A 26083-nucleotide genomic window follows, 5' to 3' on the forward strand; every position below is an offset into this window, starting at 1 on the left:
ATGTAGGCAAGGTGTCGTATTATGGAAATACTGGCTTTTCCAGTCCTTCAACTATGTTTGGGGACACACGGATGGAGAAGATAACGATTCTAATTGAATTATTTACCAGTTGCATAGTGAAATTGTTTTGGTGTCACTGTGTAAATCCATGACTGTGTACTTTCCCAGATTGGCAGGAAGTGAAGAAGAGGAGGAGGAAGGAGAGTGGAGACTCTACTTCAAGCTCTACTGCTTCCTGGATGTGGAGAGTATGCCCAAAGAAGGAGTGGAGTTTGCATTCATGTTTGAGCAGGTGAGCTTTTCCGCACATATTACTTTTATAAAAGTAATGCTGTTCAAGTGATCATCAGTCGCTCATATCTATTTCGCTCTCTCCCTCTCCCCGCTTTTTCTCTTTCTCTCTCACTTATCTGGCCCCACCTCTCTCTCACACACACGCATGCATGCACGTGCGCGCGCGCACACACACACACACACACACACACACACACACACACACACACACACACACACACACACACACACACACACACACACACACACACACTCTCACTCACTCACTCACATTCTCTCTCTCTCATAATCAGGCACATGAGTCTCTGATCAGCGGTCACTTCCCGGCCTCTGAAGAGACTTTGCAGCACCTGGCCTCTTTGCGGCTGCAGTATCTCCATGGTGATGGAGCGGGCCGGGCTGGATGGAGCCTGGGGAACGTTTATCCAATAGGGCGTCTCCGCAATCGCATCCTCCACTCCACCAAGCAGGGCACTGGGGCAGGAGGTGGTGGAAGTGGAGCAGGAGGTGGAGGAACAGGAGAGGGGAAGGGACCAGCAGGAGTTCCGGGTGTAGTAGCAGCTGCATCGGAGAAACGTCGGACACCCAGCTTCTTGGATGGAACGCTGAGGAGAAGCTTCAAGACAGGCTCCCTGAAGAAACAGAAGGTTGACATTAAGAAAAGAATAAAACTAAAGACAACTATTGTTCAGTAAAAACAAAATGTGCTTTGTTAATTTATTTATGTATTGACTGCTAAGTGCTTGAGGACTGTGCTTAGTTAAAGGACTATTCTGTGTAGACTCAGACAGTAGAGGTTGCTGCGGCAGGCAGTCTGTCCTGAAATGGTTATTAGTTTTCTTCCTAGAAAGGCTAAAGCCAACTTCTTTATCATGTTTACACTTTGTTGTTGTAATGTAACTGTAGTTACTCCTCATCTCCATGTGGGGGAGCCATGTTAAATGTGCAATAGAGGGTATGCACATCATCATCAAACCAGTTATGCAGGAACTGATTTAAATCAGTAATTTGCCAATAATTTGGGGACCAACTTGCAATATCCTGGTTGGGAATAGTAAGAATAGATCAATGCGAGTAGATTTAGAAGGGATAAAGGCATTGGTAAACAAAGTGATTTACTGCCAAAATTCCAGTCAGCCAGGATCTCTGATAAAATCAATCAATCAATCATTAATTGATTGAAAGGTGTAACTGACCATTAATTGATTGCCTTACCGCTGTCTCCTATACAGGTGGAGGAGGAGCAGATGTTGGAGATGTGGGTGAAAGAGGAGACTTCGGCCACTCGGACCAGTGTTCTAGAGAAGTGGACCAGACTACAAGGCATGCCCCAGCACCAGGCAATGCTCAAATACATGAGCATTGTCAAAGAGTGGCCTGGATATGGATCTACTCTCTTTGATGTTGAGGTGAGTAGAAAGGAAAGGATTTGCAATCATTTGAGCGATTGCTTTTAGAACAGTGGGACTCCTATCCTGCTATCCATTGATATTCAATCCTACCAGTTCCCATTAGAAGGCTAGAATTAGCCAGTTGAATGCAATTCATGGTGGGATAGAAAACAATCTGTATACATTTGTGGTTTGCCACTTAACATTGAGGTGCCCAAGAAATCATGCACCTCTCACACTCTCCCTTCACTCATTCTCTGTAGTGCAAAGAGGGCGGCTTCCCTCATGACCTATGGCTGGGCGTGAGTGCTGACAATGTTTCTGTGTATAAGAGAGGAGAGCCCAAGCCTCTGGAGACCTTCCAGTATGAACACATCACCTTCTTTGGGGCTCCACAGCCCTGCACCTACAAGATCATCGTAGATGAGAGGGAGATGTTCTTTGACACTCCATTGGTAAGAGCTACAGTAATAGCCATAGGCACATACTGTATACACACAAATGTGTACACTACATACACCAGTATAAACATGCAGGCACACACACACACACACACACACACACACACACACACACACACACACACACACACACACACACACACACACACACACACACACACACACAAACACACGTATGTATCTACTGTACCCACCCTCTTTGTCTCTTTAGGTGGGGGAGATCACCAAGATTATGAGGGCTTACATTAACATGGTGGTAAAGAAACGCTGCAGCACTATGTCCATCACCAGTGTCTCCAGTTCCTGGACGAGGTGATCGCCATCAGCCATTCAGACCCCTTGACTCCTCCAATGGGCCTATAGCAGAGGGGCATACAATGCCTCAGTCCCTGTCGTTGGTTTGCTGGTTGGTGGTTGACAGAGTCATCCACACCAATCAGCTAATCCTCAGGGGGTGAATCCATAATGGTGAAAGCATGTCTACGATGTTTTCACAAAGAACGAAGCAAAGTGGAAGTGGACACAGCTGGGGCCAAACAGCACACTCTACTGGATTAAGTTCCACTTGGGATAGGGGTCAATATGTTTTGGAAACCGCATAGTCTATTTAAAGGTTAGCATGAAAAAAGAACAAAACATCATCCAGTGTTTTTAGGACAATTCTTCTTCACATACACAACCCCAGTTTTAGTCCTGCATGCAGATGTTACAGCACACTGAATACATCGCTGGTTTTTCTCTTCTGGACCAAACTCAATAATGACAAGCACAACCAACCAAACCCTACAGTTTCTATCTCTTTTCTCTTTCTGTCCCTCCAGTGCACTGCCATCTATAGGCATTATTTCAGGTATCTCTTTCTTTTATCCTTCTCTCTCACATATTCTAAATTTTTGTTGTCTCTCTCTTTCTCTTAACATGCATTTGTCCTCAAACCTGTTGCATCCTGTTTGTTTTTTACATTAAGTTATGATACAAAATGTGTTATTGCTTGCAGCCCCTACCCCCTCCTCTCTGTGACTTCAGCTATACTATAACTGTTTTATATCTGTTTTGGAATGAGAAAAGGACTTGGTGGCTGACTATTCCTAGGAGCCAAATTTCAAGTTATATAACATTCACTTCCTGTGTCAAAGGACATGACTTCATCAGTGCCGTTCATGACTTCATCAGTGCCACATTAGTGCCATCACAGGACCTGAAGTAAAAGAAATGGCCAGATCAAGAACTTCAACAGAACATTTCCTAGGGCCCTCGGGTGATGACTATAGACTGACTGGGAGGCAGGTTGCAATCTCATTTGGCCCCAGTGTATGAAGGGACCTTCAAAGAGAGAGAACTGGAGAGTGACAATTTCAGTATCAACCAGTAGAGTATGAGAGAACTTTTTCCTATATTGTGTTCACCTAGTACTACAACACACACACACACACACACACACACACACACGCACACGCACACATGTGCATAGACGGTCAAAAAAACTGTATATTGTTTTGTACTGTATATCACAGATAATGTTTATTGTAAGAATTATATTTGGTGGCCACTTTACTGTATTGTATATATGCCATACAACACCATGTGACTACTCTCATGTGTAGTATGCAAATGGGTAGAGTATGGATTAATTTATACATACAGGTCTACAATTTTGCACTGCGACATGTGAACTTGTAGATGTGCTGTTTTCGGTACGCAACGCAACAAAGTATAAATGACCCGTAAATCACCACCACTGTGTGTCTCTGCCAATAAATACATCACCCACTGGCTCTGCCATCAATGTGAATCACAAAGATCTTTAGAAATTTGAATGAGTAAACTCAAAAACAGCAAGGTGGGCCACATTCATGCAGTGGCCAATTTGCTGTTATGTGATACTTGGTGTACATACGAGCAAAATGGCTTCCCTACTGTACCTGTATGTTCTTCCAGTATTACTATTCTGATGGATATAATTGTATTATATTTTAAGGTCACTCTGCTGTACTAATAGGAACCAAACAATCGAACTACTCTATCCACCCCCCCCCCCCCCCTTTTTTTGCAAGAGATCGATAACTTTACATTCAATGCTTTGAAAAGCACAAGGACTTCACTTTGTGTGTGATTTAACCCTGTTTTTGTGACTATTATTACTACTGCTACAGTGCTACTACTATTATTACTGTATGTCCCTGCTGTCTACCCCATCCTTAAGTGCTGTGTTTTGAATGCTGCCGTGTGTGGGCGCGTGCCTGCGTGTGTATGTATCAATGGTGTACCGCCAACTGTGGTGTCTGACGGAAAAGAAAAAGGGAAATGAGAAAGAATTGTGATTATTGAGTAAGCATATTGAGTGTGTTCCGTGAAAAAGAGAATTTACAAGAATAACATTTATCAGAGAATGATGTTGTGATCGTGACTTAAAGCGGAAGAGGAAGAGGGGGAATATTTATCTATATATATTGTATTGTATTCTGGGGGGGGGGGGGCAGAGACTGATGTTTATTGAACTGTGTGGAACTTTGGAGTGAGGGGATTTAATTCTCAATCTCAGTGTGAGAGAGGAGTGATTATGGCACCATGCAACATCAAGGGGTACTGTGAGAGATAGGAATTAACTAATTTAACGTGTTGGGAGTAGGCTACTGATACTCATGACTGCTCTTTGGGTGTGTTTATCTTGTTATGTTAATATCACCAACTGTGGCACTACAGTCAGACAACCCTGATCACATGGAATGCCTGCACTACGGTACCCATGGCCATGGCCATGTGAAACCTCGCATTATTCTGGGGGCGAACATTCACCTGAAATAGAAGATCTACAAGCTCAGAACGTGTCACAATGTGAGACACGCAGAGTGAGACACGCTTGTAGATCAGATATTTTCAGCAAAAATATTTAGGGGGGGAAATGAGTGAGCCTAGTGGGGATACTCCAGTTAACTAAGTATAATAGTTAATGAAAAAAACCATGGGAAATACACTGGGGAATTATTTGATTACCAAATGTCTTGTATACTATACTGTACATAATAACCTAATCCTAATACTCAAATTATGAATTTAGGAGTGACAGTTTTATTTTATTTTTTATTACAATGCCAATAGGAATTTGAATGTCTGCCCCAACGACATCATTTTTTGTTTATTACACCAGGCAGATTGTGTAAAGTGAAAGTTTACTTAAAGTGTATTTCAACCATTTCAAACTGTTGCCTGTCTGTATTGCCATATTATAGCCTACACATGGTTCAATGGGTTGAACTTACTGACAACGTTTCAGTTGGAACTTTTAAGTCTGTTTTTACTGGTGGTGGTGGTGGCTCACTGGTTATTAACCCATAAGCTTGGAGCTATGGGTTAAGACACTGTTTGGGTCTTTGGTCTTCACGCACCAATTTGTATGGGATTTACATTTATTTCAAATCATTTTTTATTTATTTTTTAATCAAAACATTTAGTGAAAATAGCTCACTATTATTCCTAGAAAGATCGACAAGCTCACAACGCGGTGCAAAGCAACGCATTGTCAGCTTGTAGTCTAGTCTAGATCTGCTAATTTCACCCCTGGGCATCTTTTTGGAGCTCTTGAGCTAAAAAGTTTAGGAACCACTGGGTTAATTAAGCTGTGTCTGTCTGATTGTCTGCTCCACCTAATCTACATCTATATGGTTTTGTCTCACTGATGTGATATCACTCTGAGTAGCCTAAGAAAAAGCTGCTCATAGATGCTGCTTGGGATCACTTAATTTTATGGTCACTAGACCTGTTGAGGAGAATTTTACTGTTGAAGACATTGATCCCAAATTTGAATCTATGGGGAACTTCAATACTTAATAAAGGGTCCTTAAATCAGCCGCAGGCGGCCAAAGTGGGGCCTTCTCGTGTTATGCCTATTAATATCATCATCATTACCTAGTCAAAGATTGTGCTTGTTTATGAAAAAAGAGAAAGAGAGAGATATGTTTGTTGTTGTTTTTTTTTATTTGTAACTGGATTTACAAAAAATATGCTTTAATAAATTATTGATTATTGTCCACTATCTTTGTTTCAGTTCACACCTTAGACACACACGCGTGTGCACACACACACACACACACACACACACACACACACACTTCCTCCTCCCTGCCCCCGTTTCGTGCGTAACGACCGTGCGCTCAGAAGGAGGATTGGTCACATTCCTGTTTCAGAAGAACGATCATCATCACAACTTTCCGAGTCTGCCGACAGGAGCACAGAGTCAGGACTCAGGAGGCAGCAGTTTCCTTGTCTTCAAACTCAGCGCAAGTCATTAAATATTTCAGTGCGGTGTGCAGGTCTGTCAGTGTATTAACAAAAGCTTGACAGAAGTCGGAGTTATGGATTTCAGAAGTATTGTCCTTGTTCTCCTTCTCTGCGTTGTGTCGACGGTCTTGGCCCAGACTTCCGCACCTGGCGTCGGTGAGAAATCAGTGACGATTTTTTGTCTTTAAAGATTATTAAAACAATTAATAATTAGATCACATTATTTCTTTATTTAATTTCCTTGGGGTGCTTTGTACGTGTGTAGATAACTAGATACATTTAACTTCGAGAGACCTTTCTCAGTTTATTTATCAAAATTATCAGCCCATCGAAGCCAAGACGTACGTGCCTTGATATGGAAGCTAAATTAAATTCTACAAACAACGGCAATGGAATACAATGTTATTACTGTGATTTTAGTTCAATACACACAAAAGAAATGATATCGAACATAGTTTTCTTATTTTTTAAGGGTGTTGTCTCTTTCTGTGAGTTTCAGGCTGTAGCTTTTGTGTAACTGAAACCTCAGCACTGCAGGAACAATGATACTGTTTTCATTCCCTTTTCAACACCCCAGGTTCTTGTTTTATTGTAACAAATACACAGTCAAATGGACTAACACAACTTAAATTGCAGTGATAGGACTTGGCCTACATATGTTGTGCCAATCTGTTTTTATTTGAGATTTCATGTGACTTACTGTGATGCTTGTTGTAACTAAGCCTATCGTATTTAGACTCTTGTAGATGTAGCCCAAACATTTAGATTCTCGTAGAGAATCTACTGGAGTCTAAATCTTAGTCTAAGCCTACAGTATGGTGCTGTTCCATACCATACCCTGTTTACTGTGGTATGTGTTACCATGGTAAATGTCCCAGGTGGTTTGGCTGTTGTTAAAACACCCCATGGGGCCAAACCAGTAGGCCCCAGTCAATACTAATGTTTTAAACCAATCTCTCTATTTACAAGTTGTCAGTCAGTTGTGTTGTTAGGTTTGCGCAGCTGCTTTGTGTTCACTGACTGACACAAAGCAGCAAACACACTGTGTTACTAGCCCCATATGGAACCTCTCCCTCCGCTATACAGTATAGTGAAGGGAGAGAGGTTCCATAGGGGGCTATAGTTGCCCTGTTCAAAGCTTTATAAACCTCTTTAACTCACCATCCTCCCGCCTCTCACAGCATGCGAGAGGAAGAATGGAACAAACTGTGAAGAATGTCTAAAGAATGTGACGGTGAGTTCTGGGGCTAAAATGGACAGACCTAAACATTTAGGGAATACAGTTTTTACTCTTTACTGAGTGTTGTTGAGGGATGAGATTGTTGCAGGTGGAGCAGCCATTTCCCTCCTGGCTCCTCCCCTGTTGAGCTACCTGATAGACTGGTTTGGAGAGTAATGCTGATCTCAATGCCAGCTGGTCTTATTTTTCCTCATTCTTGTATCTGTTTGTGTGTCTGGGGTGAGAGGATGACACTGAGAGTGTCACTGTGGCACCTTTTGTTGTCAGTAAAATAGCAGTCTTAATTGTGTAATTTGTGTGTCATTGCATTATACTTTATGTCTGTTCCTCCCTGCATATTACTCAGGTTGTCATCATTTATCTGACTGGTCATGCTATGTGTATGTTTTGTATGGATCCTTACAGTGTCTTTGGTGCATAACAACGAAGCATTGTGTAACCTACCCTGTGAAGACCATCCTACCACCTCATGCACTCTGTCCACTGAACGATGCACGTTGGGGGGCCTGCTGGAGTAAGCACACACACACACACACACACACCTGAACTGTGCAACTCAAACTGCAGAGCCAACACAGTTAAATAAGTTATAATAAGTTACCATGCAAATAAGTTGGCATTAACAAAATCTGGGTTCTCATTCTTTGAGGTGACTGTACTGACATTGTTCTTCTGTGTCCTATCCTTGTGATTCTTTCTCTGTGTGTGCTTGTCATCCAGTGAACTTCCAGGCACTGATCATCGCATTGGCGGTTGTGGGTGGAATCCTCATCATTGCCTTTCTCGTTTGCTTGTTCTGCTGCTGCAAGTGTGAGAACTTTGGGTGAGTTTAATGGCCCCTACACACTGTAGGAGTTTTAAAGTTGTCAGCGAATGATCAGATCGTTGTATTTCACACTACAGGAGTCTTTAAAAAAAAAAAAAGTTTGCACTGCACTGTTGATTCCAATGCGGTTTTATCAACATTATTCAAATGAAATGCGGAAGGGCAATATTGGGCTAATATACCAATATGTATATATATATATATAGGATTTACCGGAATGAAGGTTATATACAGGGGTGCACACTATTATTTTGGGCTAGTACTCAAAGGAGAACCTGCCCATGTAGTTTGGTGTGCACAGCGGGGGGGGGGGGGGGGGGGGGGGTACAGAACAGACGTCCGTATCCTGCCACAACGTTATGCTGCTTTCACACGGGCAGATGCAACTGATGCAAAGCTACACTAGTACACCTAGTCACAAACAGTGTCGTCGTTACATCCCACTGGCAGCACCTATATCCCACTGGCAGCACCTGTCCGTTTATCTCTAGCACAACCACAAACGTCCAACACATATACAATGAACTACTCACCTAATGCTGCCTGCAGGTTCCATTTTTACTTCCAGCGTGTGTATTTGTGTAACCTACATTGTCTAAGTGACAGTTTTAATATTGTAAACATGGTCGCTAACGTGGTTTAGCGACTAGCACTTTGACAGCTCATCCATCGTAGCTTGTTGACAAGTGAAACAGACTTTCTGTGCAGAAACTGCCTCATCAAAATAAGAGCCACTTGTAATGATTAGTCAACACTAGTTTTATTTCTAAGTCTTCTTACAGGACGTTAACATCTCATTTGAGTTCCTTTTGAATGCCTGTCAGCATTCTCTAAATCCCTGTCTCTCAGCTGGTGCACAAATGCGCCTACATGCCTTTGATCTACTGCGCACCAAACGTTTTGACGACGCATGCACACTGGCGCACCGCTTGTGTGCACCCCTGGTTATATATCTTATCATCTGATCATCTATCGATATATCGATACAGTTGACAGACAGACAGCAGTGCTGTGAGCAGTGTGCTCTCATTGGCTGTAATGCAGGCATTATCGGGGCGCAGTCGCAACCCAGTTCATATTGTATGAATTCTCCTTTAACATAAAAGAAAAAGCCTGCACACCAAAACTATGATAAAGACTTTTATTAGCAAAATGTTGACAACGTTTTGTTCCGCTGTGGATCTTGCACCAACATTACATGGTCAGAAATATGAGATTTAGAACACCATTATATTGTATGTAACTGTGTTGGCTTTGGTGTGGCCCCTGCAAAGGCTACTTGTTGGCTAATAATTTACTTATCGTTTGTGTGTCACAGATCCAAAAGATTTGATGACAAGATGGAAAGGCAGGCCAACAAGTTGAGGACCAAACAATCAGAGAGGTGAGTGGGTGCCATCCTGTGAAATTATTAGTATACTGTAAGTATAAATATTATGCAGAAGTGCACCCAAAGAAATGACGTTGACGCTTTACAAATCTGTTTACAATCTCATGTGAATGAAGCGAGGGTTGTGATTGGTCAAAAATGATTGTTTCTTGGGGAAATACGTATGACAGAAGTCCCGGCCCCTAAGGACACTCTTAGGTCCTGACCAGGCTTCTCTCTTCGCAGATGAGTAAAGGCTGGGAACGAGGCTACCTCAGCAGAAGCCGAGGTAGCTTCTGAGGCCTCTTACGCCACCCGCCTATGACCTGAACGGCATCCATCTTGAAACGAACGAGAGAAAACAAAAACTGAGAAAAAACATAGAGTCCCATAATGGCCGATCTTCAGCGGAATATATCTACAAACTAATCCTCTGGTTTGGTGTGAAAGTATGCTCTTAGGATGACACTAAAAGGCTGGCACATCACTCCGGTTAGCATATTATCGTTTCGCATGCTAGTTGGGGACCCAATTGAGTGACGGACAGGATGCACTCTTACTTCAGTTTTCAAAATGGTAGACGAAGGACCCGCGAGTTGTAGTCATTTCGTAGTTTTTGCCTGGCAATCTAAGGTGCCTGAACATGCCGGCAGGAAATGTGTTTGACCCGAGTCAGGAGAGGGACAGGCCCTTCTTCCAATATATTAGCCTGGACACCCACGCATTAGTCATTCAACCACCTCTTAATCTTGCATCTCACAGTAGCTCTTGTGACAACTGCATTTTGTAGAGCTTTGCCATCATGGCGCCTAAACCTAAATCTCTGGAACACTACAGGTGCAAGGCCTGCTCTTCTGGCAACAGCATGTCGAGTTGGGATACTCACCCGATTTGAGTGATGTGTTTGGGGTTGAACATGCCCAAGACAGTTTTACCCATTGTACTGCTGCCTTTCTGAAAAAGCTGCTTTGTCGACGGCTAGCACACCATGCCCATCCGAGATCATGATCATGTTGAGTGTGGCAGCTCATCTCCATCCACCGCTCTCTTCTTTGCCATTGTCCCTCACATCGAAGACTGACCATTTCCAGTCCAGCCTTTCCAACAAAAGTTACAAGAGGAAAACACTCATTGCAATATAGAAACTGTCCACTGCATGCAGAGACGAGATCCAGCAGCTCCACGCCTGTCCTACACTCAGGCTACAAGAGGCCAACGACTCTTCAATGTCCCAAAACCTGGTGGTCCCTTGCCCAAGAGTGTGTGGACAGGAGTGTGACCTTCACCTTCTGGGACGGGAAAAAAGCACCCTGTCTGAAAGTTCCCCGAGTCAGAAAGAGCAAGCCATTTCTTCCCACTCAGTTTCGAGGAGACACCTCATCCTCTTGCCTGAGATAACATTTGGGTGAAATTGGGACAGGTGAGCATAGGCGTATTTGTGATGACGTCAAAGCTCAATACCCTCTGTTCTTCACCCTTTAGGGTCATAGGTCAGTAGAGGATGTATTGGTGCATGTATGAGTTGCCCAACGTTCTCCTCCGTGTTTGCTCCTATCGCTCTAATTCCCTCCTACTCCACCCAGAGTGTCCATGATTCTGATACCTCCTTACTGGCCAGCGAAGTATTGGCTGGCAGGGATCATTCAACTAATTTCCAAATGGCTGTCGTCTCTTACCCGGTGCAAGGACCTGCTACTGCAGGGAGAAATCTTTCATCCTCATTCAGAGAGGTTGACTTTCTGACTGTGTCTGGCGGTGAATGTAATAGTAATTCATTTTCAATGAGAGGCCTGCATTTTTTTTTATGCACAGAAGTTGAGGGGCGACACGGCAAGCGTATTTACATACACGGTTGCGATCCCGTGAAATTGTCACGCGCATGCTCGATTTGCACACGCCCACGCCCCTCATGAGCAGGCGACCTGCCCATCTGAAAGGACCTTAAAGCCTGTCTGGACTCATTGTTCAAGGATACCGTGGCAGTAGTACCCAAGAGGTGAACTGGCACCTCTCCAGCTACCAGTCACACTCCATACTGTGGTGACGTCCGGGTTGGACTTTGAACTGGCCACCTTCCAGTTCCCGAGCAAATTCCCTACAAACTACTACTGCCACACAGTAGAAAGTAACTGACTGCCCTTCTCAATATCTGGATTCATCTACATTTATTTCGAAGTTTGAATTAAAATGCTGTTAAATGTTACACAAATGAGCCGTAGAGCTGGCTTGAATATGATTATAATGTGTGTCCTACTGTCCTTGGTTGCACTTAAATGCTGACATTGTAAATAATCTTTTATTTACCTATTTGGCAGTTGTGTTTCATGTTTCGTTTTAACTCCTACCTTGAGTCTTGTACCTAATGTGTGCATGGTGTGACATTGCTCAGTTTCTATATACATTGTGGCTGTTATCGGAGCATCAGCTGCCCCTGTTTTAGGCTGTTCCATTGTTGTATTCACTGTTCCCTATCAGTTACCTTCATAGCACAACACAAAAGCATTACATGGGGGGTGGGGGACACATGTCACAAACTACAAACCTGCCCAAACCGGTTTGTGACAGTGTTTTTGTGTCTCTATTAGTATATTGTTTTTTAATCTTCTTTTTGGGGTTTTGGTTTTGTAGGAAGATAGAGATGAATATGAGACATGAAGAAATACGAAAGAAATACGGTGAGTACTCTCTCTCTCTCTCTCTCACTCACTCACTCACTCACTCACACACACACACACACACACACACACACACACACACACACACACAGTCACACACACACAGTCACACACACACACACACACACACACACAAACAGTATCTGAATAATTTCCCCATTCCTCTCAGAGAAACAAAGAGACTTTGTTTTGTAACTTAAAATGCACATTATGGAAGAGATAAAAAAAACAATTCCTGCTCTCTTGAGGTTTGGAACCTGACATTTTTCAAACTGTAAGACCTATTACAGTGACCTTCCTTGAACCATAACATCTCTGTTGATTATGTTCTATCTCTCTAGGTCTAAGTGGACCGAACCCATACTCCAAATTTTCATGAGGAAATCGGTGAACTTAAACATCATGTTATGAAGGTCCTGCTTTTCCCTGGCGTTTAATCCTTCACCCCATGGATGCTGTTGCTATCACATGAAAACCTCACCTGTTAGGTTGGTCTACAAACAATGTTTTGGCTGCATTTGTCTTCATAAAATCTCTGGAAAGGTGACAAAAGGTATTTATTGTATTGACCTGACCCCCAATGATTTCTGTATTAAGTGTAAATAAGATAGTAGGATAGAACGGAAAGGGATGTCTGAATGTAGCGGCAGTGTTCAATGACTGAGTTTTGTTGAATTCCAATTATATTTTAACTTTTCTTTCTATCTTTAAAGTGTTTTATTTGACCAATCATTGGTATATTGTTTGTTCAATAACAGGGGTCTCCACATCTCTCCACCTCTATAATAAACCGAAAATTGATTTTCATATCAGGATACCAATTCCATCCAATCAGGAGAGAGACCTCAAGTAGGATACACTGGTAAACAAGTGAAATTGGAAGTGATGAAACTAATAAATGAGCAGACAAAATTGGAACAAGCTGATAAATTATTAACTTAGTGGGGGTTCTTGTTCCTGATTGAAGGAAAATTGTAACCCACCTGAAAACATATTTTCTGAGAGCTTATTAACACTTATTTTAACAATAACGAACTATACAAATATCACTTACAGCACCTTTTACAACATATCTTCCTAACACAATTTGGCATGCTGGTATGTTGTACGCTATGTTTTTTTGTTTTGTTTTTTTTAAGAGTAGATGTTCAGTTTTATTGTATTTATCCCCACCAGATGTACTGTAAAATGTACATGTAATGTGATAATCTAAATTCCTAAACTCATTTTAAGATTCATGTCCTCTTGGATTAATTCATGCTGAGACTCAAAATAATGTTTACAGTTTGAAATAGATTGAAATCTATTTCCTTGAAAACTGGTATGATTATCTTGAGACTTGAGGTCAATATGCATCCTATTTGTGTAGTTTGAATGGCTAGATGATGAGATGCTGTAGTTCGGTAAAATTGGCTTTAAGCAACACTTTCAGTCTTTGCTGTCAATGTAGGCTTTTTTAAAGTTCTAGCCCGTATATTAAATAAATGTTTTAAAAGCAACATGTTGTGATTTATTTATTTCAATGGCCGATTTGATTTATCAGTAAGCCTAGGTCCAGTCTGTAGAATTGCATCATAGGGGCTAGCAGGGTTTTAACTAAGTCCCTGGCATCCAACAGTGTTGCCGCGCCCCCACCTGGACAACAGATGCAATGGCAAAAATAGCTGGGCAATGTGTGCATTTAATGAACTTGCACTGCATGGTGTGTTTAAGGGCACGTAAGTTAAAGGTGTCTACTATCAGAAAGATTTGTTCCAAGCCAACTCCCTTTGGAAACTTTGCGGAAGCCAATCAAAGTTGGGGTACCCGGAGGGCCTAGGCTTTGATTGATTGAAATATGTATTAGTTTGCAGAATTATAGTACATTTCAATCTCAACTCGATACAAAGACTGTTAACTTTGAGTGGACGACTCAATAAAGCATTACACTTGTTTACAAGAGGGTCCACCTTGTTCAAATCATCAAAACATTTAGAGACGTACAAATAGACACTTCTATAATCTATATAGCAAAAAAAAGGAATTCATCAAGGAGGTAAAAAGGGAAAAGAAACCTATACAGTGAGGGGAAATGGGTGGGTGGGTGGGTGGTGGGGGGGTTCAGATTTTACGGGGGCCAGTTTGCAGTTATGCAGTCAGCAGTAAAACTACATGTACAAAAAACAACATCCCTTTAAGGATAGGCAGGTGAGGTGACATCCCCTTTAATGACACTGTGATATATGGTCAAGCCTCATGACATCACACCTCCATATATGTTCACGCCTCGTGACATCATGCCTCCATGGTTATACCTTGTGACATCACACCTCGGGACACGTCTCCATATATGAAGATCACGACACTGACCTCATCTAACCCTGGATAACCATTCATGGAGAATCACCTAGATCTACATATATGGAGCCGCCCAGCAACTCTACATTTGACCTCAAACCCTTAGATCTCTGTATATGGAGCTAACTTGTTCTGACATTTCATATGTTGATCTAAATCAAAATCAAATCAAATTTATTTATATAGCACATTTAAAAACAACTCTCATTGTACCAAAGTGCTTCACAAATGGAATACAATACAATACAGTGCAGAAGACGTCAATAATAAAACAACAGGCATATAGGACAGAATAATCTAAAATGAAAGGTGCATCTGTCCTCATCAAACCCTGTACACTCAAGACGACCTCCATATATGGCCAGTACAGAATCCATTCCATATGTTGATCTGACCTCCCCCCCCCCCCCCCCCCCCCCCCCCCCATGCCAAAGCGCCAGCGCTCGCCCAGCAGTCTGCTGTCACCCAGGCGTGCACACATCCGCCCTCAGGGCGTCTTACTGGTTCCTGGTGGCTGTCAAGAGCTGTGTCACAGTCACACCACCAGTACTGCTAATCGATTAAACAAGATATCGCATAGCAGGTCAGATAACATGTTATCATGAGTACTATTTATTTCTTGTGCCTGTACTGTAGGGTATAGGACCTATGTATGCAAACTTATCAAATTTGATCCGTCCTGTGTCCACAACAAGTACATTTTGTCATTTCATTTTTATTGAATTATCTCATTTGGCCTACTAAATTGGGGTCCCAGAGATAGAAATGCCATTAAATGAGGGTCTGTAGACTAATATGAATGTCAAACTGGGGGTCCTTGAAATTAAACGGATTGAGAATCACTGCTAGAGCCTTAACATCTTCTCTCATAGGGGTCTCTGGCATTATCTCTTCACATGGGGGTCCGCGGGCTAATTTGTGTCCTTGACATGAAAAAGTGGTTAGTCCCTTGAATCCAACAGTGTTGGTGCGCCCCCACCTGGACAACAGATGCAATGCCAAAAATAGCAGGGCAAAGTGGGCATTTAATGAACACGCTGCACTGCATTTGATGCATGGTGTGTTTACCGCACGTAAGTGGCTCTGGAGAAAGACTGAAAGAGCGTCTTCTGAATGCCACAAGACTCGGATTAGTCGGATACATCCTACTATAACTTTGTCTTTATCCCTAGAAAGAACATTTCGTTTTTTCAGATTCAAAATATAGTGCTGGTAGTTTAAAATGTAGTTTAACAATTTCAATCGACACACTAGAACAGTTCCCTCGGAGTCGAAGGGAAGAGGAAGCTCCCGCGCTTGGCGCGTTCTCCGATTGAATGTTTTGCATTGGTGCGCGTTCCCGTTTCCGCGCTCCCGTGAATACTCAGTCACGTGGTCTCCGTGGATCCAATCAGCTAAGTGCAACAGGAGTTGAGCGCGCGTTCCCGTCACTGGAGGAGAAGAGAGGGCAGAAGGCGGCAGAAAATAATTTATATTTTGCGAATAACATCGTATCCTGTAAAACCACACAAGAAATTCAGCCAACATGTCAGAGGAAAAGCCAAAGGTAAGACATATTGATTGAAGGATGGTAGCATTTAACGAGATGATTAAAACAAAGCTCGTGCCAACATTCAGATGTGCAATCTAAAATGGCCTGGTTTGCACGTTTCCCAGAATCGGCGCAGTGTTTGTTTCGCAAATGAATGACTACCTGTATATGCATCATTTCCACTCATACGGGCGTGCGCCGTACAATTTTGCGAGTACGTTGAAGAGAGTGGGTCGCATACACCCCAGACTCAAATTCTTCCAGCTTAAATATTAGTTAAACAATGATTGTCATTTGCGGCATTTTTCTTTGTGGAAAGGGGACCACGCTATGTCCGCAGCGCAGTAAATTCCGCAACCGCAGCGGCGACACCGCGATGGGGACAATGATGACGAATTAAACACAGAGTCGTGCTGCAGGTGGTATTTAAAAAACAATGCAAAAACAACGGCACGAATGCTAAGTGTAAAAGGTTAGCCAATCGCCGGCATCAATGGAAAATTCAGCATTGCTCCTGGAGCAAGGCTGGTGGTGGTGTGCGGCTAGCCGGTTAGCCGAAAGCTAATCATGCTAGCTAACCAGGTTAGCAAATGTGAGCTACTTTGTTGTATTGATCATGTTTGTAGTCATTGATCAGTAGTAGTCACGCCTGGCTAATGATCACATTGTATAAACTGAACCAATGCTTGTTCATACACCATAACAATGCATTCACGTGTACACTATTACTAATATATCAGCAATCAAGTGCAGTTACTTTTCTACCAGAAGGTGCCGTGTTTTCATTATGGCATTGTAATTCACTTTTGTGTAAGTGCATTGCCTTGTGGAATATCTCAAACATGCAATCAGCACCTAAGAGCAGTTGTGGATGTGTTTTGATTTTCGTAGGAGGGAGTGAAAACTGAAAACGACCACATCAACCTGAAGGTTGCAGGTCAGGATGGGTCGGTGGTTCAGTTTAAAATCAAAAGGCACACACCTCTCAGCAAACTAATGAAGGCATATTGCGAACGACAGGTGAGTTGTCACTACTGAAGAACTTAACACCAACTCTTGTATTGCACAGTTTAGCTCTTTAATTTTCTGTTCATATACTTGTCATACAATGAAACACCTGCACAGTTAATAATATGTATTCACTTTCTCCTGCAGGGTCTCTCAATAAGGCAGATCAGGTTCCGGTTCGATGGTCAGCCTATTAATGAGACTGATACACCTGCACAGGTAAGGGGATAATGCTTTTTACACAATCAGATTCCCTTTAAAGTAAAGAATCAAGGCTAATCGCTTCTTCAATTTCGTTGTTCTCAGTTTGAATTGGTCTCATAAATGTAATGAGTTCTGTACCAAACGATTGTGCAGTGGGGCTGAATCCTGTCACTACAGCGTCCTCCCCTTGTCCCCTATACCTCCCGTGTTCTGTCTCCTGTACTTTTCAAGCATAGGGTAACTTGGGTTGTTGTCTGCATCTTAGAAATGTTTATCATTTAAACCACAATGGAATACTGATGAATTCCTGGAAGTGTATGGGGGAAATTATGCATGGGACAGAAAGGAATGATGGATTGTAGTTAATTTAGTTTTATGTATTTTTCCCTGTCCCAACAGCTGGAGATGGAGGATGAAGACACCATAGATGTTTTCCAGCAGCAGACAGGCGGGCACTGCTAAACCCCTCCCACCTCAGTGATGGCCACCTTCAGACCATGCCCCCAGCCACCTCAACTATCCCTCTCCTCCCCATTTATATTCTGAGCTTCTCTATCTTTATTATTATTTTTTTTCTGTTTAATGATGTCATGTCATGTTATGTTTTATATATTTTTTCTTTTCTCAGTGTGTCAGGTGGGCGGGGGGTGGGGGCTCCTCAGTTGTTTATGTACTGTCTCAGCCAGGACTGAACTTTCGGACGTGTCAAAGGTCTTTCCGCTGGCCAATCGGGACGCTACTTCCTGTCAGCATCTTGGGTTACAATTGGATAATGGCATCACAGCTGTTCTGGTTTGTCAGCGGGTCCTCTGCTTCTCTTTACCAGTCAAAGCATAGTATCATGTAGGTTATCACAGTTTTCATCCATTTCGGGTCAAGTGCGGGCCTTTGCCATTTGGTCCACGCCATGGTCACTTTTGACATTGAAATATTTTGAAACGGGCGCACTTCTCAAACTATATCTTATTAGAAATCCTTCCGTTTCAATGTGATTTCGTGTGCAGTTTGTTCACTTCTGAACGGTGACCCTGGCAACTTTTGTCTTGTATTTTAATTCTCTTTGCATTTTTAGGTGCTTTTGCTGAACAGGTCTGCAGATTTTATATATTTTTTTCCTTTTATTAATGTAATATTACCCAGGGGACTTATTGCTTTGTGTACAGAACTTTCAGAATGGACACTAGATGTAACTGTCGTTGGGCCTGGACCAATACTCCAAAGACAAGCTCTCAACTTCAAAGCAAGGTCATGCCATTGTAACACGGAGGCAGCGTCTTTCTGTGTATAGTAGTAATTTGCTTCCTCTTCTCCCTGACTCATTTGTTAAGTGAAATCTAGTTTGTTTCACTTAAGTGGGAATAGCATAAGTGGAACAAATTTAGGTTTTCAGGTGTTAGTGGGTACCTACCAGGCTGATCACGCGTTTGTCTGAGTAGAAAAGGGGTGGGTGGGGTACGAATCCGATAAGGGAAAGATTTTTTTTTATTACATACTGTATGGTTATAGTATGTCAATATACTTGTTGGTGAAAGAAGTAAAAACAACATTGTGGGCTGTTTTAAGAATAAACTTGTTTTTCAACAACTGATCTGGTTTGTAATATTAATTTGTTAATTAGCTGGCAGTGACAAGCTGGCAGTGACAAGGTTGTCCAGTTTGTGTTGACATTTTGGACGTGATGTTTTCATTCTTGTTGCATTGTGGGAGGGAGAGAGGTGTACCCACTGAGCTGGGGAGATATTTGTTCTGTACCCACAGTTCTTATATTATGTTTCTCTACTGATTTGTACATTATTTGTTGTCTTTTACTACTGTATACAATAAATATAGTTTGCTACACAGGTCCCCTGTCACAAGCTTCTTAAGTGTGCAATTTCTACAAACATTGCAATTTGTCAAATGTCCATGAGATTCCTTAAAGGACCACTTTCAACCTATCTTCATATAATAGGTCCTCAATAATCATGATAAAATGGCACAATTTCTTTTCCCTACTTGGTCTGTCTCATAGGAAGGCTGTGTGCAGTTAAGAAACCTGTCCACCAGTGACATCATTAGGCAGAATTATTTCTCTCAAATGTTTAGATTTGTATTATTGGCAGAACGATGGCTTCTATTTTCGCATTGCAACTTTTCAGGCCTGCAGTTTCTATTGGCTTGGATTCCCCATCGATGATGTCACTGGTGGACGGGTTTGTGAACTGCCTGACATGATTATTACTTATGAGGACCTATTCTATTGTATGAAGATAGGTTGAAAAGTGGTGAAGTGGTCCTTTAAGGATAACTTGCCCCATCTGACATTATTGGGTTAATAAAGGCATTTACTGTTAATTTCCATTTAACCTAAATGTTTAAATTTGATTTAATTTATTATTGCTCCTTGACATTGGATGAGTGACTTGACATGGACGGCTGCTTAGCATGTGTGTGTGTTAATTTACGTGGTTTTTGACTTGTTTAGAAACTTATTAGTTGCTCTTTTCTAAACTAATTTCCACTAAAACTCAGCCCCACTCCCTGGTCTCTCTTTTCTCTCTCCTACCACTCTCTTCTGTCTTGCATTACATTTTCCTAGAAGCACCCCCCCCCATCAAACCAGACCCCCCTCGCTGACCCTCCATCTCTACTGGCTGCCTGACACCCATCAACTCTACCCCCATCCTCAATAACAGCTCACCTACCATCCTGGGCAAACACACCTATGAGCAGCACAATGGACTGGATGGTGAGGCACACACACACACACAGGCACACACACAGCTGAGGAAATGTGAGATAGAAGAGTATGTTTATTGATATTTCTGTGTACTGTATTTGAGGCTTTCTAAGGTTCTGTACTCTTTCATTAATGTCAAAGTACACCAGAAAACATTCCTAAACAGACACGGCAGAGGCAAGGAAGCAACCAGGTGCTCAGGAGGTGTGCAGGTATTCAAAATGTAAAAATAGTAAAAAGTTGCTCCTGGTATCACTGTCTTACTGAGACCCAAGGAAGCTTTGAGAAGGAAAGGAAATGGTCACGTGACTGGGCTGCGCCATGACACTTTCATGGATGCTTTCATGGGAGCTACACCCGGAAGTTCGGCAGAATGCACTGTTAGTTATACTTTTTTGTTTCTTTTGTTTGTTATAGCCTACGTTTATTTTTGGGATACACCACTACACCACCGTTCCACAGATTGAGAACTCAATGCCTTGAGGCCTGATTTATACTTGCAAAAGAAATACCAGATCTACAATCTCCCAATGTGTCGCACTGTGACAAGCTTATAGATTTTCAATGTTTGGTACGTGATATAATGCACAACAACCAAGCATATATCGGGCATAAACCAGGTTTTGTGTGGGTGTCTCTTTTGGATTAAGTTCCATTTCACTCTCTCACTCTGATCCAAAACCTTTCTTACTAGCTTTCCTGTCTGTAAACGCACATCCATGTCTCAGTTGCGAGAGACCAGAGAAAGAAAGGAAGAAACAGGGAGGGAGAGAGAGAGGAAAAAACTAGGAGGGGAAAGTGATAGTCAGAGAGATGGAGAGAGGCAGAGGATCAGGTCGGCCTGGCTGTGTTGGAGGCTACAGTCGGTGTTGTCATGGTAACAGAGTAGAGGTGGAGGATGAGGAGGACTCTGGAGCCGGATGAATGTATCGTAAGTGGGGGGTGGCAGCCCTTCTGGCCTCCTAGCCCAGCCCGCCCATCCCACATTGGACCCAATCTGTGATCAAAACCTTGCAAGAGGAGGAGGCTGAGTGGGCTCGAGGTGAACCAGTATACTATACTGGGAACCAGGACCTGGCAGCCTGCTCATATGCACATGCAAATATACATGTAACTTTCAATAAATGCATTGCAGCAGAAGGGGTCTGCAGCAAGACTGCAGCATTTCAGATACATGTGGGTGTGATTCTCATTAAACGGCAGCTAGTGACCTGCCGATAATTGGCAATAAGCGGATCAAAAGCATGCTCCTCTGTGCACTCACCCGAGAAACATTGCTTGATACAATGCAGGAAAAAAATAACGCCCTCTGGCCTGGGACCAATTACAGCCTACTTTTAGTATTAATACTTTAATTTCAGGTTTGTGTCCGGGTAGCTCAGTCGGAAGAGCTCTTGCCTTTGGACCACAAGTTCACAGGTTCGATCCTGGCCACTGCCATATGAGTAGTGTGGCTTGGGTGCAGAAAGTCAGGCGGGAAATACTTGGAGCTGCGCATTGTTACAGGGACAGACTCCACATGTTACCGTCTGATACAGACAATAAGCCACTCCCAACTTACTTCTTCTTCATGTAAATAATGCTGCTGCAGGATCCTAGTGTCCGATGATATTTTGGAATGTAACAACAAACTGTCAGAGTCTAAGATAATATACATAAATAAATCATTTCTGGTACATGTCTGGTGCCAAATGTATGTAAAGTGTTAGGGCAGACACTAACAAGGCCCTTAATCTTGTAAGAGTTATGAGTCTATTGTATTATGCAATACTGACAACGGCAGTCAACATTGAGAACATCATATTGTACTGAAGTAAGGAATCAATAATGAATTAATAATATCACATTAAGAACATAGATCTTTGTTACAAGACCACCCTATGTGCATTCTTTTTTACACATTATCCAATTGTCTGTCTCTGTGGCCGGGCCCCTGGTGGGTACATCATAGGGCCTGGGTCCCTGGAGCCTGGGCTCTGTCACGAGCCGATGTGACTTGTTTGCGTTTAGACTTATTATTTAAACAAATCGGATTATAACCTGAATGTGGCACAGATATGATTCAGGCTGTTTTTTTAGCTGCCAGTTTAAATGGGGACAATTTCCAGTAAGTGTGAATGAACAGAGTGCAGTCAAAAGGCGCATAAACGTCATTAAGACGTTAAGACCAGTCATTGTCAGGGCCGCAGCCATCCCAAACTAAAACCTCTGACTTGTGTCCTCCATATTGTGTAGGTACTAAATCCAGGATGATGTACATGAACTTGACTGACCACTCTGTATAGGATGACCTCTATTACAACCCCCCCCTTACTGAGGTAAGGCCATGCTGCCGCCAAAACTGTCTAGGAATGGAGAGATGGTTGCTGTGCTGTGTTGGAGCAATGCTTTACAGTCGGGAGCAGTCAGTTACTTATTTATCTCATTCTGTATTTAAAATGGTAGTTATGGTGAGCTTAGTTTACTGTCAATACATCACATCCAGGTCCTGAAATGTCTGCTTATGTAATTGGGGGAAAAACCGGCTGCCTCTTAAAGTGACTTTGGTCACTTTTTCTTCTCCTTCCGCCAAAAATAACAGTTCTGGCTGAACCGTGCAGTCGTTTTTTGAGAATCTGGTAGAGGGCCATGCCAGGCGGTGACTATGCGAAGCTCATGACTATTGGCCAAAGGGTGGCGCTATAGCCCTCATTTGAAAATGCAAACTTTGAACGTGCATAGCTCATGAACCGTTTGACTGTTGGCAATGACACTTTGATACACAGACATGTGTCTCTTCATGCCGAAGAACTTTCGTGTTGACTTTTGACCTCTGCCCTTTAGATCACCCGCCATTTTGAATTATATGAAAAACAGTTAAAGGTATCTCCTCCCAGAATCTTTGATCAAAATGCACGAAAACTTTTTTTAAAGGTATATTCAGTGATTTCACTTTTTTTGTTTTGTTGTAATAATCCTCCCTACTAAAGAGTGTGCTGACCATATAAGGAGTCCCTCCCTGTCCCTAGTTAACCCCTGGGGGTCAAAAACCGTAGGTTTCGTTTTTGGCTAGGTGGCTCAGCCTTCATCCAATCAGGATAGAGAGGGGCCTTCCCAGTTGAAGAGAAGTTTGTAAGTGAAAACATGAACAGCGAGCACACTGAATCAATCAATCAACTTTATTTGTTCAGTCTCAGGGTCCAATAAACAACAGACAACATAAAACACTACATACAGAGAAGAAACACCCCTAACCCATAAAAACATAATTTTACAATAAACATTCATATCAGTGCTTCCAAAAAGCAGACCGGTACCTAGTGCTACTGAAGCTGGGGTTACATAGCAGCATAATTATGCAGTTTTGAGACTCATTGAGCCGACACATAAATGTATACATTAAGTTTCTCAGTAAGGCATGAAAAGTGTATACTCCCACACTACAGAATAACTCACTTGCACTGCTCCACCTTGGTTTGTTCAATAATATATGCATGCAATCATTATAGGCAACCTGCAGTTTATACATACTTGCTTTCTTAAATTTAACCCACAAGGGGGCGGTATAGAGGGGAGTACAGTATGTTCTGAAGAGATTAACTTTAACCTCAGGTGAACATGAGTGGAATTTCCTCCCAAGCATGTTCGCCTGAGCATACAGTATACGGCGCTGCCCATACAGATCCTCATCATCAGACAGTTGGTCAGTTATCACATGTCCCAGATACTTGGCTTTACTGCAAATGGATAACACCTGATCAGATAAATAAAAGGAGGGAAAGGAGAGGTCTTTATCCCCTTTCGTCCTGCAGATCATGACATTACTACGCTCTTTTTGGCATTATATATATCATACGCTACCCCATATTCAGAGCATACGAATGATGTTACTGTTTACAATGAGATAACTGACTGTCTGCATAGCTCAGTTGGTAGAGCTCTTGTCTATGCAGCACAAGGTTGTGTGTTCAAATCTGGGTACCGACAATTCAGCCCATGATTCTTATTTGTGCATATTGTTCTTATTGCGTATTGTCTTCTTTCTTGGTCCCGCCGTATCGCTGCTTGCAGCTATATTTGCTATTCTTATTCTTCTGCCATGAAATCTGCCTTCCTATGCATGAAAATGGACAAAACTACACATACTGTAGGTCCAGTCCATTAGGCTAATAGTCCACTGGCTACAACAACATCATAAAGTTAAAATATTGTGAATATTCATGACAATTCAGTCGGACATGCTACCACTCTGAAATGTTCCCCCAAAATGATCGTTTTTATCCAGACAGTCCTGCTGATCTTTTTAGCCTACTCAAAATGCCCATCCCCAACTCTTGTAATATTAGCCACTTTGCATCTCTTTTTTTTAACAAGGTAAATTACGGAGGAGTTGAGCTTGTCTTCTGTTCATTAAATTTTGTTTTGAATGCTTATGGGATTCTTCTGTTTTGTGAACCGGCCCTGCTCTTTGGCCTGAGAGGTTTAACTTTAATATTGAGAAAGACTTGCTGTTAATGCTGTTAATGCGTTTATCTTTTCTAGTGGCTCTAGATGTTTGTGCTCAACATACCTATGTCTCCTTTGAATATACAACAACGTGTACAAGGTTATGGTAAACATAACAAACACCAACAGTTAACAGTTGCCTCAATGATGGTCGCTCTGTAATCGATCCTGAATGTTACCGAGTTATGCGACTTATACACAAAAATGATCTCCCGGATGGCTGAAGCTGTGCCCAAGGTTATACAACTTTGGGCAAAGTAGAAGTCGTTTGGTAGTCAGGGGATATTATATATACAATCTGGGAATGTTCCTTAACAATATGTCTTCACCAATGTGTTTGTAAAGGTATCTAGTAACACATCTCACAAAGATTGAAATTCAGTGTCGCTAGGAGAATCTGTGACAGTTGCTGAAAGTTGGAGTACCATTAACAACCTATATGCAGGCAAAATTTAATCCATTGCAAGCATTTTTCTTTCTTTTCTTTTGCATGAAAAACACATTTGTGATTACGGCTATGGCCCAAGGAGTGTTTTTGAAATTTTGTTTTTCATTAACAACTTTGCTTATGCTTTAAGTAGCATATGTGACATATGTCAAACTAGGGGGTTTTCATGATTTTGAATCCATTATTGTCCATTTTTGTGCATTAGTTTTGCACAAAAACACAACGGCCATAGACGTCAGGACAAATGTGATGAGGTCAGCACAAATGTGATGAGGTCAGCACAAATGTGATGAGATCAGCACATTTTGGGCAAGTGGCTATGGCTGTTTTTAGCCCAAGAAGTGTATTTTGTGCAAAACTAATGCTTGGAATGGATTCAGAATCATGAAAAACCCCTATTTTGACATGTTACATGCTACTTAAAGCAAAAGGAAAGTTCGACAGGTTTGACATTATTGCCTGCCATAGGATGTTATGGGTAGGGTCACAAGAAAACCCCATAAAGAATGTTGACCAATACCGACGGCCGGTCAGCAAGTGGATTCATGAATATATGTATATACAGTAGACAATATTTTAGGCCAATAAAAAAGACTATATACCAAATTTCCCACCTCGACTGCCGGACTATTACAAAAAACAAAACAATTACTTGTATCACTATAGGTTACAGTCTAATGTAAACTATTGGAATATAACGGCTGGTTATATAACAGCTGGTTAGACTAATCCTTTTGTAATGGTTTGCTATCAGACCGCTTAGTCAGAATGCAGCTGCTAGAGTTCTAACTAGAACTAAGAAAGCTTCTCACACAGT

The 26083-nt window shown here is 42.1% G+C and overlaps 3 protein-coding genes across 3 annotated transcripts in view; all 3 read left to right on the forward strand.

The window, feature by feature from the left end:
- The window catches only part of myo10l1 (myosin X, like 1), a gene marked incomplete at its 5' end in the record, with an annotated part of 42920 nt that extends 40409 nt beyond the window's left edge, over positions 1–2511 (forward strand). The window contains 5 exons of the mRNA XM_080784348.1: positions 169–292; positions 588–941; positions 1527–1703; positions 1949–2140; positions 2358–2511. Of these exons, the coding sequence (XP_080640474.1) occupies positions 169–292; positions 588–941; positions 1527–1703; positions 1949–2140; positions 2358–2462 (952 nt within the window). The 3' untranslated portion in view covers positions 2463–2511. The remainder of the gene's footprint in view (positions 1–168; positions 293–587; positions 942–1526; positions 1704–1948; positions 2141–2357) is intronic.
- Positions 2512–6338: 3827 nt separating this feature from the next.
- pttg1ipa (PTTG1 interacting protein a) lies at positions 6339–14029 on the forward strand. The gene is made up of 7 exons (XM_080783590.1): positions 6339–6580; positions 7606–7658; positions 8070–8178; positions 8385–8487; positions 9809–9874; positions 12488–12534; positions 12876–14029. The coding sequence occupies exons 1-7, from the start codon at positions 6499–6501 to the stop codon at positions 12911–12913; spliced, it is 498 nt and encodes a 165-aa protein (XP_080639716.1). The 5' UTR covers positions 6339–6498; the 3' UTR covers positions 12914–14029.
- Positions 14030–16256: 2227 nt separating this feature from the next.
- On the forward strand, positions 16257–19455 carry sumo3a (small ubiquitin like modifier 3a). The gene is made up of 4 exons (XM_080783265.1): positions 16257–16417; positions 17294–17422; positions 17558–17629; positions 18014–19455. The coding sequence occupies exons 1-4, from the start codon at positions 16397–16399 to the stop codon at positions 18074–18076; spliced, it is 285 nt and encodes a 94-aa protein (XP_080639391.1). The 5' UTR covers positions 16257–16396; the 3' UTR covers positions 18077–19455.
- The last annotated feature ends 6628 nt before the right edge of the window (positions 19456–26083 follow it).

The sequence above is a fragment of the Protomyctophum bolini genome, assembly GCF_963924005.1.
Source record: "Protomyctophum bolini genome assembly, chromosome: 15".
Classification (NCBI taxonomy): Eukaryota; Metazoa; Chordata; class Actinopteri; order Myctophiformes; family Myctophidae; genus Protomyctophum; species Protomyctophum bolini.

Bases quoted from the DNA above. Each gene is read 5' to 3' on its own strand.
- pttg1ipa (XM_080783590.1), top strand. From the start codon at position 6,499: ATGGATTTCAGAAGTATTGTCCTTGTTCTCCTTCTCTGCGTTGTGTCG. The intron at 8,488-9,808 runs GTGAGTTTAATG...TGTGTGTCACAG, and splicing joins TGCAAGTGTGAGAACTTTGG to ATCCAAAAGATTTGATGACA. The intron at 12,535-12,875 runs GTGAGTACTCTC...CTATCTCTCTAG, and splicing joins AGAAATACGAAAGAAATACG to GTCTAAGTGGACCGAACCCA.
- sumo3a (XM_080783265.1), top strand. From the start codon at position 16,397: ATGTCAGAGGAAAAGCCAAAG. The intron at 16,418-17,293 runs GTAAGACATATT...TGATTTTCGTAG, and splicing joins TGTCAGAGGAAAAGCCAAAG to GAGGGAGTGAAAACTGAAAA. The intron at 17,630-18,013 runs GTAAGGGGATAA...CTGTCCCAACAG, and splicing joins AGACTGATACACCTGCACAG to CTGGAGATGGAGGATGAAGA.